The sequence below is a fragment of the Fundulus heteroclitus genome, chromosome 4 (assembly GCF_011125445.2).
Source record: "Fundulus heteroclitus isolate FHET01 chromosome 4, MU-UCD_Fhet_4.1, whole genome shotgun sequence".
Taxonomy (NCBI): Eukaryota; Metazoa; Chordata; class Actinopteri; order Cyprinodontiformes; family Fundulidae; genus Fundulus; species Fundulus heteroclitus.
The window spans coordinates 35,711,429-35,726,912 of NC_046364.1; the positions used below are offsets into that span (position 1 = coordinate 35,711,429).

The following is a 15,484-nucleotide window of genomic DNA, read 5'->3' on the forward strand; positions in this document are numbered from 1 at the left end:
AAATTCCATCATGTTTATTCTTAGTATCCGAAGTAGAGAAACCATCTCCTGGTTGTAGCTGCATGGTTAGAAAGGTAAACCAGACAGATGTGTTGATCCTGTTGATATCAGTTTTACCCAAATGAGAAACTGTTTCTGAAATAAAGCTCATGTTGCTGGACAAAGGAGATTCACACAAGGCTTTTAGCAACAGAAAGCAAATATTTTGGCTAAAGTAAATATTGGCTTCTTGTGGGAAAGAAAAGCTCTTCTCTCCTCAGGAGCATGTGTTGTTTATAAAGACTGAGCCGCAACCAATATTTCTCTGTGCGCAGGTTCGAGCTGATGCGAATGTGTTGGCAGTTCAACCCCAAAATGCGTCCATCCTTCGTGGAGATAATCAGCAGCATAAAGGACGAGCTGGAGCCGTCTTTCAAAGAGGTCAGTTTCTATTACAGCGCCGACAACAAGCCAGCCGAAGCGCCGCAGCTCCACCTGGACAAGCTGGAGCCGACGGCGGACGTCACCCTGGACCCTTCTTCCTCTACGCAGCAGAGCACCCAGCCCACCCCGCCTTCCCCGAGCTCAGAGGGGCCGCCGGCCCCGTCACAAGCGCCCAGCTCCCCCTCCGCTCCCTGCACGTCATGCGCGGTCCCGGACAATACGTCTTCGAGCCAGCAGGCGGCGAACGGACTCTCGGGGGCGGGCCTTCCGCCAGGCTCCGGGCACGCGGCCGGCTCGGGCGTCACGATGCGGCCGTCCCTGGACGAGCTGCCGCCGTACGCGCACATGAACGGAGGACGCAAAAACGAGCGCGCCATGCCTCTCCCACAGTCGTCGGCGTGCTGATCGGGCAGGCGGACGACCCAGGCTGCAAGAACGTTCACCCACGTGGGTGTTACTTTTTTGTTTTTTTTGTTTGAATCACAGCGAAACCTTCTCTGGAGGATGGACGTGGGTATTTTTGAGACTCAAACACAGAAGAAACTTTCAAAGAGTTGATGTCCTGCTGTATGGCCGCACATTTTCTTTTCTATTTTTTTTTTTTTTTTAAATAATCTACTTGTTTGAGTTCCTACCAGCTGGCTGTCATTTGTGACGCCGCTCCTGCTGCTGAGTGGAAAGACCAAAACAGAAAAAAAGAAAAAAAAAAATCTTCAGTAAAACAAAGAAACTGTTAAAAAAAAAAAAAAGAAAAAAAATTTTGGGGGGAGCTTTTTTGCTCTCTTTGGCTGAACTTATTTTATAGTTATTTGTTACTTTTTTTTTTTTTACATGTTTCCGAATGAGCATACAAAATATGTTGGCCTTTATAAATGTTCAGCGTTGTGTGCGCTTTTGGACGGGCATTATGGTGAACACTTTAAGCATATCTAATAAAGATCAAGCACTTCAAACTGGTTGCCAGTCGGCCGTCTATGAATCGGGTTCCTGTGAGGGTTGAGCGTCAGCATAATGCCGGGTCAAAAGCCGATCCACTGAGACAATGGGAGAACAGTCAGCTCTGCCAAATCTGTTGCCAAACTCTTCTGCTTTCACCTGTCACTCTTCAAGACTCAGTTGTGAAAATGAACTACTACAAATAAAAAGCACTTTGATCTTCCACTCCATCGTTGATTTAGCGATCAGACGGACGTTTATCTTTCCTCGACAGTCCTGCTCTTCTTCTCTAGTGCTGATTTTGGGGATCTGCAGTTTCTCCACTCCGTCAGATCCCTGCGTAGACCTCTGTCTCGTTAGTTTACCGGAAATAGAGCCAGCTGCCACTAAGTGCTGTTACTGTAGTGTTCAACAGGTCAATTCAATTCAATTTTATTTATATAGCGCCAATTCATGAAACATGTCATCTCGAGGCACTTTACAAAGTCAAAATCAATCATATTATACAGATTGGTCAAAATGTCCTATATAAGGGAACCAGTAGATTGCTTCAAAGTCCCGACAAGCAGCATTCACTCCTGGAGAAGCTACAGGGAGTGTCGTCTGCATTGTCCATGGCTTTGCAGCAATCCCTCATACTGAGCAAGCATGAAGCGACAGTGGAAAGAAAAACTCCCCATTAACGGGAAGGAAAACCTTCAGCAGAACTGGGCTCAATGAACAATGAACTACAGAGGCAAAATCCACAACAAAACACAAGAAAAGGCCAGAACTGCAGAGGAAGAGCCGTAAAGAGGAGAAAATGAACGCAGGATCTGTACGTCTGAGTCCCCCTCCCCTCCCCCCCTCCCCGAGGTCAGAGGCATCCTTGTTGTACAGAAACAGGTATTTTTTTACACTTGTAAATACTCGCCAACATTTACATCTCTACATGTGCAGAGCATTTATGTACAAACCAGTTGTTTTTTTTCACTTTTCTAACTTTTATACAGTCTCTAAGACTTTCATGTACAGAAAGAAGCTGCTATTCCTTGTTTCCCTTCAGGTTGGTTTTCTGGTTGGAACACTTTGACTCCGGTTCATTTGTTTTTATGTTCGACATTGTTTTAATTGTTTATGAACTGAGCGTTGTTTCTCTAAATGCGTAAAAGGTACAACAGTTTGCGTTGAAAGGCCCGCATCTTCCCCACATCCCACTAGAGGGCATCTACGCTCTTTCTGACCTCTTTGGCGTCCTTTTATCATCCGGTTCAGAAGCCTGGTCTCTCAAATCAAATCTCAGGTGAAAGAGAAAAGTAAAATGCTTCTCTGCTCCCCCTTTTCTTTATTTTCCTTTGCTGTTGTTACCTGGGGTCTATCTACATCCGACTCTTGTTGGTCTTAAAGCAAAGTTTACCACCACAATCTGTAACAAGTTGCGTAGTCTCAATCTTTGGGTTTGTCCTTCCACTTATTGTATGCAGCCAAAATACTGACAAAAAGTAGAAAGACATCAAATATTTCAGATTATAGTGAAATATTGTGAGTATATTTATCTAAGTTTGAATAAAAAAGAGAAATATTAATACATTTTGGGGTTTATTCCCCCTCTTGGCACATTAAAAAAAATTATACGTTTTGAGAGGCAAGTAAATTTGTTTTAATAGCTGCTTTCTATTTTCATTAAGCAGTATTTATTCAGACCTTTTTAGACTTTCAGCTAACCTAAACTAGCTTTTTACCACACTCAGGGTCCCTACACAGGCTTAAAAAGTATGAATAAAAATCTTATTTTATCTTTGTCCATAACTGGGAAAAAATTGATTATGTTTGATAAAAACAATCACTTCAAAGCTTTTGTCCATCCCTATAACATGACAAATCTCACCTGATCAAAAAAAACAATATTTTTTTTTTTTCCAAACTCGTTTTGCCCCCTCAAAACTGCTGTACCTGCTGTGATTTAGTTTGACATATATTGTTTGCACCTTATATCGCCGTTAGATGTCGTCCTTGTGATTCTTTTGGGGGTAATCTATAAGAGTAATTGACTCCGGCACAAAATATCACCAACTGGAGAAGATAAACCTTTCCACTCTCGAATTTGATCTTGAGGTCAACGTCTTGTTACCTTGAGATGAGGAAACTTTCACCACTTTAAAATGTAAGACATGATAACAAAGCTGACACACCGAACCAACTCTTTTCTTTGTAGGTTGTGTCTGATGAGTGCTCTGGTTTGTCTGTTGAAAAAGTGATCAGCAAGCTACAAAATTATTTGTGGGGAAGAGCAGAGAGCGGATAAATTAAACGTGAACCTAAATCTAGAAGACATAACGATTTAATAATAAAACGTGTTGATGAAAGTTGAAAGCTTTGTGTTATCCCTTGCTGTTTCTTGTTCAGTTTCTTACACATTTCAAATGATTATAAAGTGATCGTTTGCTGTTTTCTGCTAACGGTCTACTACTTTTTGTCAGTGTTGGCGGTTCACGTGGTTCGAGGTCTGTACAAAACGTTGAAAGAAAAGGAAATCTGTTTAATGTAGCAAAGAGCCCTTCTCATTTCTTTCTATTACGGTTTGACTGCATAATTTCACTTGCCTCTCGATCAAATGCTTTCTTGAATTGTGTGGTTATCAATATGTTTGAGTAGATTCTGTTTTGCTTCCCCCACCCGCAATAGTTTGTGAACATTTGGATGTGTTTGTTGAAGATTTGTGCGACCGAATAGGACTGAATTAGCCTGTAGCATTCACAGTTTTCTTGTGAAATGCCTCAGGAAGACTTAAGATATTGGGAGTGACCTAAAAGGACTGATGAGAGAAACACACTATGAAGCCCCTGTCTTTGAGAAAACCAAATCTTTAATCTTAGGCGCCTGTACATCCAGGTTTGAGCATCAGCATTAAAATTTGGAGCGATTTAATCGAGGACTACACGGGATCATCTCAAAAAAAAAAAAGAAGTGACATTTTTAACTTAATTCCCGGATGTTTCTTCACTATTTATTTTCTTGTTTGCGAAGTGGTAATCACTGTACAAATCTCCCTTCGAGTTTCTTTTGATCTGATATATATTTTTTTTATGTTCTTTTGATATTTTGGGAGAAGGTTTTGTTATTACTTTCTTCAACCATCCATCTACCTCACTTTTTTTTTCTTTCGTTCAATCTATTTACTTGTATAAAACACAAAATATGTCATCTCAGCTGTGTGATAATCTCACTGGGTGCTGTTTAATGCAGTCAAATTCAAACCACAAACCAAACCAACCTGGAAGCAGGCCAGGGGCTCAAACATATCAAACATTCTTCACACTACTACTAACGGAGACCGTGGTCAGTCGTATAGAGGTGCTGAAAACATAGTTTCTGTATGGGGACAGTTTAAGCTGGCTGATGGGCTCTTCTGGGTCTGTATTTGCTGCTTCAGGTGAAACCTCGTGGAATGCATCATGAGGTAGGAAATGGTTTCACTGGACCATTTTCATCCTTACACTACATGGTCGTTTTCATTTCTTATACCTAATATTCTTGACTTTTAGCTTTTTACTGCCCAACAGCTGTTCCCAACATGATTTGTTTGACTGTATATTGAAGAAATGCCTCTATAGGAGAGTGGTTTCTCTTAAACTGCACCTGTGCTATAGTTTATCCAGCTTCTGGTTCAGTCATCTCTCAGGCAGTCTTGCTACGAAACACCAATCAATTTCTGGAATCGGGTTTGTTTGTGGTATGATCCTTGTCTGATTTTATTTAATTTTTTTCCCCCTACTGGAAAACCTCACAGAGGTAACATAATACCAATCAAAGTTCTTGTTTTGTTTTTCTTCCCAACCCATCCCCCACTTTGTTTTTTTATGTTACATTGACAGTTTATTACCTTTTTATTTTAAAAATATGTAAGTTATTGATAGCCTTCCAAGTCCTGGTTTTCTGTTATGATTGTTTGGACTGATTTTTCATTTTGTTTTTTTTTTGTACATGCTATTGTAAGATTTTTTCTTATCGATATATTACTGGGATAAAATGATTGGCTAAAGGAAAAGAGAATGTCTATTTCTCTTTTTTTTTTTTCTACACAAAATTTAAGATGAATAAAAAAAAATGTATGCAAACTTTTTTATATGGCGTGTCTTTATTTTCTCCTGTTTAAACAGTTTTCAATTAGGAGAGAAACTATGGCCCACGACACTGAATTCTGCTTTATTGAATATTTACAGCTAACAACACGAAACCAGCTTTTGTGTTACTGGTTAGTCCATATCACTTGATGACCCATGTGTGGGAACAGTAGAAGTGCTGTCGTTGTCATAGGAAAATGCAAATATAACAACACTTTGCATCAACAGAACAAGCTTAAAAACCAAATCCAAACCCCATGGCCGACATACATGTACATTTTAAGCGAGGGCGGGGTAGCAGGTACAGTCCAGATACCTGGGATCTAAGTTTGCGTTTAAGTAAATGTTGTATTTTAGCAAACATGATTACGGACGCATTTAAGTATTTAGTAAAATAGCTACTCAAGTAGTAACCCTTTGATTACAACATCTGATTCTAAAGTAAAAAATTAGGTAACCAGACATAAAAATAGAAAGTTACGTGCAAATTCTGGAATCTTACAGACTAAAACAAAAGACAAGACATGATTCCATTCATTGTCTTCTGCTTATCCAATAATGGGTTGCAGGGGCAACAGGTCTAGCAGAGAAACCCAGGCATCCCTCTCCCCAGTGACTTCCTTCCTCCCCCTCATTCAAGTGGATCCCAAGGCATCCCATGCTAGATGGTCCCTGCAGCGAGTTCTGAGTCTTGCACGGGTTCTCCTCCCAGTGGGATGTGCCCTGGAGGGGACATTCTGATCTGATGCCCAAACCACCTCAATTGACTCCTTTCGATGCAGAGAAGCAGCGACTCTACTTTGAGTTCCTCCGGGATGACAGAGCTCCTCGCCCTATCTCTGAGGCTGAGCCCAGCCACCCTCTGGGAGTAGTTTGTTTTAGCTGCTTGTATTCCTGAACTCATTCTTTGGGTCATGATCCTCCACCTCATGACCACAGGTGACTTTTGGAACGTAGACGGACCTGTAAATCAAGAGCTTTGCTCAGTTTGTCCATGTCTCGTTCCTTCCTATCATCACTCATGAACAAGACACCAAGATACTTAAACTCCTCTTGAGATAGAGACTGACCCCCAACCCAGAGGGAGCAACCTACCTTCATAATTCCAAAATGTATTTTTATTTTTTGTCTACATCAAACTCATGAAACCAGTCCTTACAGTAGATATTGTATATTTGTTACAACAGTCCTTCCACTGACATTTACTGTTCACAGTATGTTCACTTGGCCACAGCAGGTTCAGTAGATGAGAAATACCATTAACACAACAAAGGTTGTGTATAAAAGAGAAGTCTCACTTTAGTGAGAAGTCTCACTGGTGCATTTTTGGTAAAAAACAACCACAAAAAAAAGCCTGTTTTTATACAGCAAAATTACTTTCAGTGGGTTGAGTTGCAATAAATGTTACGTTACTCAAGAATAGTGCTATTTCTATTATTCAAATAAAAGGAAAAAAGTACATTGCACTACTAAAAGTACTTTTTTTTAAAAGGTTACTGACTTAGTTTTGATAAAGCCACCTATTTTGCAAGTACGTTTTATGACTACAATTCTTTTGTATGTCAGAATAGGTCTCAACGTTCATTCATAATTGTCTTAAAAGTTACATTTGAGTTGGTGACCCCTGCAATCAAGATTGTGCGTCATCGAGATGGAAAAATCCACGTGTCTACTATATAATATGAATTTAGACTTTGAAATTCAGTATCTGTGAGATATTAATAAATAATATATCAAAGGTAAAATATAACGTGGCCACATATTTAGATCAGTTCAGGGGTTCCTAACCGACCAATGGAGATGGGTACCAGTTTCCAGCCTCTGTACAAGGTCAAGCTTCTACAGATGATGGATAGATGGGTGGATTTTAGCATTTGAACTTCCTGGGTGAATCCAAATCAGTTTTAAACTCCACAACCCTGAACCTCGGCAGCTGTTGAGAAATATCCATAAGAAGTGACATTTACGGTTTGCAACAAGCCATATAGCGGACTTGCCAAAGAATGTTCACCTTTCAGAGGAGACCAAAATGAAACATTTTGACCTAAATGCGAAACATTGCTCGCCACATAACTAACACTGCACATGGCCCTGAACACACCGTCTATTCAGGTTATTTGTGGGTGGAAAAATAATTTAAAAAACTATAATTGTTCCTCCCAGTCCCACCTTACATTCATGCACTACTTTCCTGCAGTTCCGTCGTTTAACAGTTGGGGGCAGCAAAACTGCGGCGGCGCCATATCCGCCTGGAAATGTAAAAGGGAAGAATCCGTGCGGTGATGACGCAGAGTTGTTTACGTCAGATGATTGTTGCTAACCAGCAGCTTCTTGTTCGGATGTTTATCTCTTTCCAGCTCGCATATCACCACCGAGAGATGATTGAAATATGCTGGGCAACTATAGTGTCTCACAATGGTCTCTTATTACTAAGGTAAGTTCTTTTTTTTTTTTATTAAACTTGATGCCCTGCTGCTAGTAACCAATTAGCAAAGAGGCTATAGTTGTAACAGTTGTAACATGTTTTTGCAATGATTTGGCTGAATAAAGTAAACAGCGGCCATTGTTGACTTTAACGTGATGTCGGCTCCGGAACTGCGCTAATGTCTCTTTCTAGCCTCCTTCACACTGATGGTAAACAGAAAAAGCTGCTGTCTGGCCACATTGCTGCATGCAGCGGGCATTTCCAATGCTAGAGTCATTCTTATTCACTTGTGTCATGTACAAGTACATTACACAACATCAGCGAAAATGTTCTTTACATCAGCAACTAATTCAAAACTAATTTTTGAGTTGCCTTAAATTTTAAGGGTTTATTGTTCATACAATGCATATTATTTATTTTACTCTTAAATATTTCTCATAATCAGACACAGACCTTCCAAAAAGTTAAATTTTTGTTTGGTCAATCCAGAGAATATTTTCTCAAACGTCTTAGGGGACCATCAAGAGGGTGTTTAGGGTCCTGTGAGTTGACCCTTTGTTGTCAGCAGCAGTTTCAGCCTTGGATGCCGTTTTTTCCCTGGTCTTATTGGCAATTTTATGAGTTACAAATGCTGATCTTAACTGGGAAAAGTAAGGCCTGCAATGCTTTATATGTTTTTTTAATTTTTGTTTGTTTGTTTCTTTGTTTTTCTCGGCTTGTAAAATTGATCTGGAAAATGTGGTTGATCAAAGATAAGTCATTATTTAACCAAATTGGAGCAGTTTTATTTTTACATGATGCTGCATTGAGTAGAATTAAATTGTCCTTTTTATAGCTGAAGTGAAATAATTTAGAATTATTATTTTTTGCCTTTACTCAGAGTAATTTTGTCTGATGTTAAAATTGTATTTAACCTGATACATTTAAGTGTGAATAGAAAAACAAAAAAAACAGAAATCTGTCAGGAGGCAAATGCTAACATACCACTGTATACTGTGTTAAAAATTGTATCTTTATTTGTCTAATTAAATAGTCTAATTTTCTGAGACACCGAATTTTGAGTTTTTATTCACTATAGGCCATAATCATCAAAATTGACAGAAAAAATGCTTGAAATATATCACCCTGTGTGTAATGACAGTGTTCTATGGGTGTCAAAGGTTGACCTGAATTACTGCATTAAATTAACAGTTTGATGACATCCTAATTCATTGAGGTGAACCTGTCATGTTTCTGACTTTCAGGGAACAGTGATGCCATAGTGGACGCAGGCATTGCCTAGGGTGCTTCGTCCAGGAGGGGAGAGCGCTCCTCAGAAATGGCAACTGAACTCCATGAGACTATATTCGTGGCCAAGCAGGAGCGCCACAAAAACCTGTTCCTGAACTACAAAAACCTGAAAAATTTTCCCGTAGAGCTGCTGAAAGATGAAGGACTGCAGTTTCTGGAGAGATTGTACATGAAGAGAAACTCACTCATGACACTGGTATCCTCACAGAGCGCAGAGCATGATTTGTGATTTTAAAAAGAAAAAAAAATAAGTACTCCAGAATGACTGACATTGTGTTCGTTTTTTTTAATAATTTCTGCTTTTGCCCTGTCTTTATCAGCCTGATAATCTTGCACAGAAGCTCCCAAATCTCATAGAACTGTAAGTACTCTTCTAACGTGCTCAACCACCTTTGTTTTCACTTAATATTCAATTGAAATTGCTTTTGTGTTTTAATTCCAGGTACCTACACTCAAACAACATAGTCATTATTCCCGAAGGTAAGACCATGCAGTTTGAGCCTGTGTTTCCTAGAAGTTGGATATGATTAATGTTTTGATTTCCAGCTATTGGTAACCTGGCACGACTGCAGTCGCTGGACCTGAGCAATAACGCCCTCCAGATGCTCTGCCCAGAGATTGGCCGACTGAGGTCCCTGCGACACCTTCGGCTGTCAAACAATCAACTTAAATGCCTTCCCCCAGGTAAAAGAAATCGCTGCGCTGGTGGCGAGATACTTCTAAAGCACACTCCATAGCGGGAGAAGTTCATGATGCTTACTGGAAAACCCGAAGAGTTTATTTTTTTGGCAACGTCTGTGCTGTTGATTCCCATTTGCCTGTCTTCCACCTCAGAGTAAAACCTTTGTCTGCCAGCAGATGGAATCTGAGCTTTTCAGCTAAAGTGTAGAGTAAGATTGTCTAAAATCCATAAACTCATGTTTTTCCCATAATGCTTATCCTCCACAGTTATTGTACACTCTCACAAATGACCTTTGGCAGTTTTTTTTACGTTGAAAGATTTTCATTATAGCCTTTTTAAAATCAAGTTGTATTTTGTCTTACATTGTTATTGGTTATGTCAGTATTCCAAATTGGGCCTCAGGTCACCCTTCTGCTCACCTTCATTAGCAAATTATTTCATGTTTGGTCTGGAAGGACTCAATTAAGTCTTTCTCCCGCAGAGATCGGCGATCTGCAGGACCTGGAGACCCTCGACCTGGCAATGAACCAACTCATCTCTCTGCCGGACCGTCTACACCGCTGCCTCTCCCTGCAGAACCTCACCGTGGATCACAACCTTCTGAGTCACGTTCCCCGCCAGCTCTGCTGGCTGCACCGCCTCAACCAGCTCTCCATGGCAGCCAATCGCCTAACTTTCCTACCACTCGGTCAGTATGATCCCCTCTTTTGGGATTGGCTGCAGTGTTCTGGGTATCATGAGCAAGGCGTCGTTTAATCTGCCTGTCCTTTAGATCTGGGCAGATCCCGAGAGCTGCAGTTTGTGTTTGTGGATAACAACGTGGACCTGAAAGGCCTTCCCTCCTACTTGTACAACAAGGTCATCGGCTGCAGCGGGTAACGTTCTGAACACACAGCTTCTAATTGGTTCGGAAGAGCGTTTCTGCTGGACGCAAACTGCTTCCTTAGACAACTGTAGTTTCCACAAAACCAGAAGGGAATAACTTCTTGCATGTCAGATGTCTGATACATTTGATCTTTAGCTTTACATAAAATCAGACCAAATTTTGATGAATATAAGATCCATTGTTCTGCCACAATCAGCCGTGACGGAAAAACCAACGAGTTCCCATGGAGAAAACAAGTTTTCACATCGACGCAGACTTTTTCATCTGCAAAAAAACCCCAAAAAGAAATCTCTAAATGATGTTACATATCTGGTCTTGTAAAAAGAAAAGGTTGAGCGAAGCAGAGTCCTCCCAAACAAAAGCATGGCAAAAGTGCAGAGTCTGCAGTTTTTAGAATGATGTAAGGGTAATTTTCACTACAGCTGCTCAGTGGGAGGTGAAACTCGGGTCATTTTGTGATTGGATTGCTGTATTTTAGCCACTGCACTTCTAAGAGGCACTTTACAAATATTATTACTTAAGATGTTAACTAGTAATACTAATCCGTACTTATGATTGTCCATTATTTCACCTAGTATATATATACTATACGCCCCTGACCTGTTTAGTTGTGTCTGCAGGTGTGGTGGATCATCTCAGGCTCTGGAGGGGGACACGGCCGAGGCACTGACCGAGGCCCTGGTGGGGCTGCCGGCTGAAGTCAAAGTGATCGGCGCACAGATGGATAATGTGGTTCCGCTGGAAGAGCTGGCTATGAGGACGATGCACCGCATCTACCACCACCGCCCAGCAGGTGGCGACAGAACATAACTAGCCTGCAGGGTTTCTGCAGCCTCTTAAAAGTTCATTTAGGTCAACTCAGTTGTAGGCTTTGAAAATTCTTAAATATGTCCACCTTTTTCAATCGGTGATAGTAAATTTCACTTAAGTTGCTAGGTTAAGTTAAAGTGAACAATTCACGTCGGTCTTTAATTTAAACTGTAACGGTCCTAAAAGGATCCTGTGTTTAAGCTACAGAAACTTGCAGAAATCTTAATTTGGCACTAAAAACAAACTCACTTCTAATGAAATACCTGCGTGTCGGCTGCCGTATTATTTGAATTTGACGTTGCATTTGCAGGCCTTAACTTGCTGCCTACCATCATCCTGCCAAAGAGCCTGCTGGACCTGCTGCAGTTCCCTCTGGGCCACTGTCACCGCTGCAGCCAAGCCATGTTCACCATCATCTATCCCAAACTTTTCCCCCTCCGGGACACGGCGCTCGCAGGAGTCCACCGCAGGTCAGAGCAAACATCCCCCTTTTTTCCTGCTCCGGTGCTGACCCTGTCCTGTCTTCAGGTTAAATGTTTAGAACTGAACTCGCTCCTTGCTGACATTTCCGCTACTTCCTCCGCAGAACAACTGTGAGTTTTGTGGCCTACTGCTGCTCCAGTCGCTGCCTGCGGACCTTCGACCTGCAGGGCTGACATCATTTCCGGCCTTTGTGATTGGTCTGCGGCCCGTGAAGGTTGTCAGAGAATTTCCTGTCATGTGTCAGGCGCTGAGCATTGGGGGGCATCTTCTCCAGGAGCTCCGTTCTTCATTCCAGCGAAAAGAACCACAGAAAATCTTGCCTTTCGACTGACGGACACGCGGCTCGTCGGGTAACATTTCAGCTCTTGGAACAAAGACTCAAAGCACTCAAGAGGTTCCTAAATCTAACCATCGAGGAGCAGGACATTCTTCTGCGTGCGCGTTTAACGAGGGATCAGTGTGCTCTTTCACTAACAGGGTTAGATCTGAGCTAACTACAAGACCCCCACTCATATATCAGCACTTTTAGAGCAAACACTTGGACTTTAGTGAAAGTCTTGAGTCATTTTCCACTGAGGTTTCTGGTAGCATGCACATTTATTTCTGCATAGAGCCCGTTTTGAAGTATAATTAAATCTGTTTTCTGAAAAATATTTTAAGGTTGTTATTTAAAGTTGCGTTTGATGTGTAATACTGAAACGGCGAGTTTAAGGCATTGTTCAATTAGCCAAGAGAAGGCGGACGCTCAGGTCTCAGTGCAGGAATTGTGTAAAAAACACTTTTAAAGTCTGAATTACAGGGTGCAAAATCCAAGAGCCGCTCAGAGTTTCTCTTATGGTGAACGAGACCAAGCTATTCCCTTTAAATGTAGTTTCTTCACTGCTTCTTTGTTTGTAGCACAGGTTGCAGGATTTCTTCAGACTCAGTGTTTTTTGCATCGGGTTTTTAAAAGTTATCTCATAAATGGTTATCGTTGACCATTTTAAGCAGTAACACAGCACATTATGAATAAAAAACGTATACGAACCAGAAACTAACACAAAAAAAAAGCAAACGTATGCTAATTCATTTATTTTTTTTAGTCCGCATTTAATCAATTTCAAATCAGTTTTCGGGGAAAACTGTGTGACTGTCTGGCTGCACTGATGCTTGGATGTTGTAAAGTTCCTGTTTGTTGTCTGTTTTCTTCAGTAAATGTTGTCTGATGTTTGAGGGAATTTGAGTGAGTCCTTTCATCTGAGGTGAGCATTTACATTTCAGCAACGTGGAGAAGCAGAAATACAGGAGTGTGTTGCTGCTATACAGCTGCTTCAGTACGATTCCTTTCATGTTCTGCTGGCCAGTTTGATTAAAAGCTCATTTGCCTCACTTTGGCTGTGCTGTGCCTTCTATTCATATCTTTTTGGCTTTGTTCATACATTTCATCACCTTACAAGCACAAATCCTAATGTATTTTATTGGGATTTAATGTGACAAACCAACATAAAATTAGAAATGATTGATAAGTGGAAGGAAAAGCAAATTTGACAATGTGCCAGACATTTATATTGCCGACATCAGAGTCAGTGAACACTGTCAGGACTAAATCACTAAAAGACAGGACCAATTTAACACCAAACCAGATTTGTGACTTTTTGGACCTCTGTCTCTCAAACACATATTTTAAGTACAGAGACAGCTTTTACCAACAGAAACGTGGATGTGCCATGGGCTCCCCAGTGTCACCCACTGTGGCCAATTTATACATGGAGGAGGTGGAGAGCAAGACACTCAGTGCTTACAAGGGAGTATTGCTAACTTACTGATTTAGACACGAGGATAGCTGTCGTGGACACTCGGATCAAAATCCAAACCAAAGAAGTTGAGGCATTCACCAACCACATCAACTCAGTGGACAGCAACATAAGGTTTACCAGAGAGGATGCTAGGATCAACATGTTGCCTTTTCTGGATTCTGCGGTACACATGCAGGAAGATGAGAGTCTCAAAACTGAGGTTTACCGGAAGCCCACACACACACACACGGACCAATATCTGCATTTTGATTCAACGCCCGCTGGAGCGCAGACTCTGTGTTATCAGAACTGAGTTATTGGGCTGACAATATTCCCTCTGCCACAGAGGAGAAACAAAATTAACACAAGCAGGTCAAGAAATCACAACAAGCCTGTGGTTACACAGGCTTGTTGTGACATTTGATCCAATTATGTATTTCAATTTTTTGCTGCGTAACAAAAGGTGCAGTGTTACCAACACGTTAGTGTGTATGGAAATAAAAGCAGAAGTACTGACTTAAAAATTTACCTCAAAAAACTAATCTATTATTTTTTTTCATGGGATAATTAGTGCTTGTTCCTGTTTTTGTATATTTCTTTATAATTTGGTCCTCTATCAGTGAAATGGCAAGAGTTTTTGAGTTTAGATATTGCTTTCGTCTGCAGTGTGCGCACCGTGCTGTGGATAAATGTGCCTGGGACCTGATGACACAAATCAGTCTTCGTTTAATCAATGACAATTAAATGAGATTCATTGTGCTCATCACTTGGGAGGGATCCGTTTTAATGGGTTTTTTTTTTTTTTTCCACGGGGCCGTTAACTTCAAGAAGACAAGGCCAATCCATCAGGAGACGAAAACAGATTGCCTCAACTAACTGGATCTTCTGAGGAGGGCAGTGATGTGGCAGTAGAGAGGTAAGTGGAAAGATTGTGGAGGGGGAAGGGGGAGATAACCTGCAGCAGTGATGAACAGGCATCGTTTAAATGCATCAAACTTGAAAAGCCCAATTGATTTTGGCAGCAAATGGATCTTACACCTATACCTTTGTTTCACTGTTTCTTTCTCTTGCAATAACTTCCCAACCTTTTTATTTACAGCCATTCTGGGCTTTCAATTAAAACCACTCAATGGAAAAGTATTTATTTATTTATTTTATCAATTGGAGCTCACAGCGACAAACATGTATCAAACAATGTCGATGTTCTGGAGGAGTCCTCATTGATATTTGTCCTCAATTTTCTCCTGTAATAATAGCTGTGATGGAAACAGCTTGTTTTTAAAATATCAATATCAATAAAGCATCATTAAGATTTGACAGACTAATACTTTCCACCCCAACAATGCACTCCTAAGTCGGATCGTCTGCATGGACTCACTGCAATGGATGCCAATAATTTACTTTCATTAATGTCAGAACATGAAAGATGGCAAACCCCATGGAGTAAAATGTGGGCTCATCACAAACGATTTTGTCGTTGCAATTTTCAACAAAAATAGGACAGTCGCTTTATTATGATATCATGCCAAGATAAAGCCATACTTTGTGTCATGGAAGAAAAACATTTCAAATTGGACAGTTTCCCAGGCAACGTTACTACGTGGGCCCCATATGGAGTCCCAATTTGCCAATTTGGTCTTACTATGCTCCTGTTCATTCTTAAAGAGCTGT

The 15,484-nt window shown here is 40.9% G+C and overlaps 2 protein-coding genes across 3 annotated transcripts in view; both read left to right on the plus strand.

The window, feature by feature from the left end:
• The window catches only part of LOC105930480 (insulin-like growth factor 1 receptor), a gene marked incomplete in the record, with an annotated part of 83,733 nt that extends 82,149 nt beyond the window's left edge, over positions 1 to 1,584 (plus strand). Inside the window, 1 exon segment of the mRNA XM_036136479.1 lies at positions 315 to 1,584. Coding sequence (XP_035992372.1) covers positions 315 to 828 — 514 coding nt within the window.
• A 6,149-nt stretch (positions 1,585 to 7,733) lies between these two features.
• On the plus strand, positions 7,734 to 13,406 carry lrrc28 (leucine rich repeat containing 28). 2 transcript variants are annotated; one of them, XM_012868708.3, is made up of 10 exons: positions 7,734 to 7,896; positions 9,132 to 9,373; positions 9,498 to 9,538; positions 9,620 to 9,657; positions 9,724 to 9,861; positions 10,341 to 10,547; positions 10,632 to 10,734; positions 11,366 to 11,538; positions 11,866 to 12,025; positions 12,142 to 13,406. In XM_012868708.3, the coding sequence occupies exons 2-10, from the start codon at positions 9,206 to 9,208 to the stop codon at positions 12,209 to 12,211; spliced, it is 1,098 nt and encodes a 365-aa protein (XP_012724162.2). In that variant the 5' UTR covers positions 7,734 to 7,896; positions 9,132 to 9,205; the 3' UTR covers positions 12,212 to 13,406. The 2 variants fall into 2 exon arrangements, with proteins under 2 accessions (XP_012724162.2, XP_035992373.1); XM_036136480.1 differs by lacking the exons at positions 7,734 to 7,896; positions 9,132 to 9,373; positions 9,498 to 9,538; positions 9,620 to 9,657; positions 9,724 to 9,861 and adding an exon at positions 10,220 to 10,257 and having other exon boundaries at positions 10,303 to 10,547.
• The last annotated feature ends 2,078 nt before the right edge of the window (positions 13,407 to 15,484 follow it).

Excerpts from the sequence above, each read along its gene's own strand:
- lrrc28 (XM_012868708.3), top strand. The coding sequence starts at position 9,206 with ATGGCAACTGAACTCCATGAGACTATATTCGTGGCCAAGCAGGAGCGC. Across the intron at positions 9,539-9,619 it reads CTCCCAAATCTCATAGAACT|GTACCTACACTCAAACAACA; the intron begins GTAAGTACTCTT and ends TTTTAATTCCAG. Across the intron at positions 9,658-9,723 it reads CATAGTCATTATTCCCGAAG|CTATTGGTAACCTGGCACGA; the intron begins GTAAGACCATGC and ends TTTGATTTCCAG.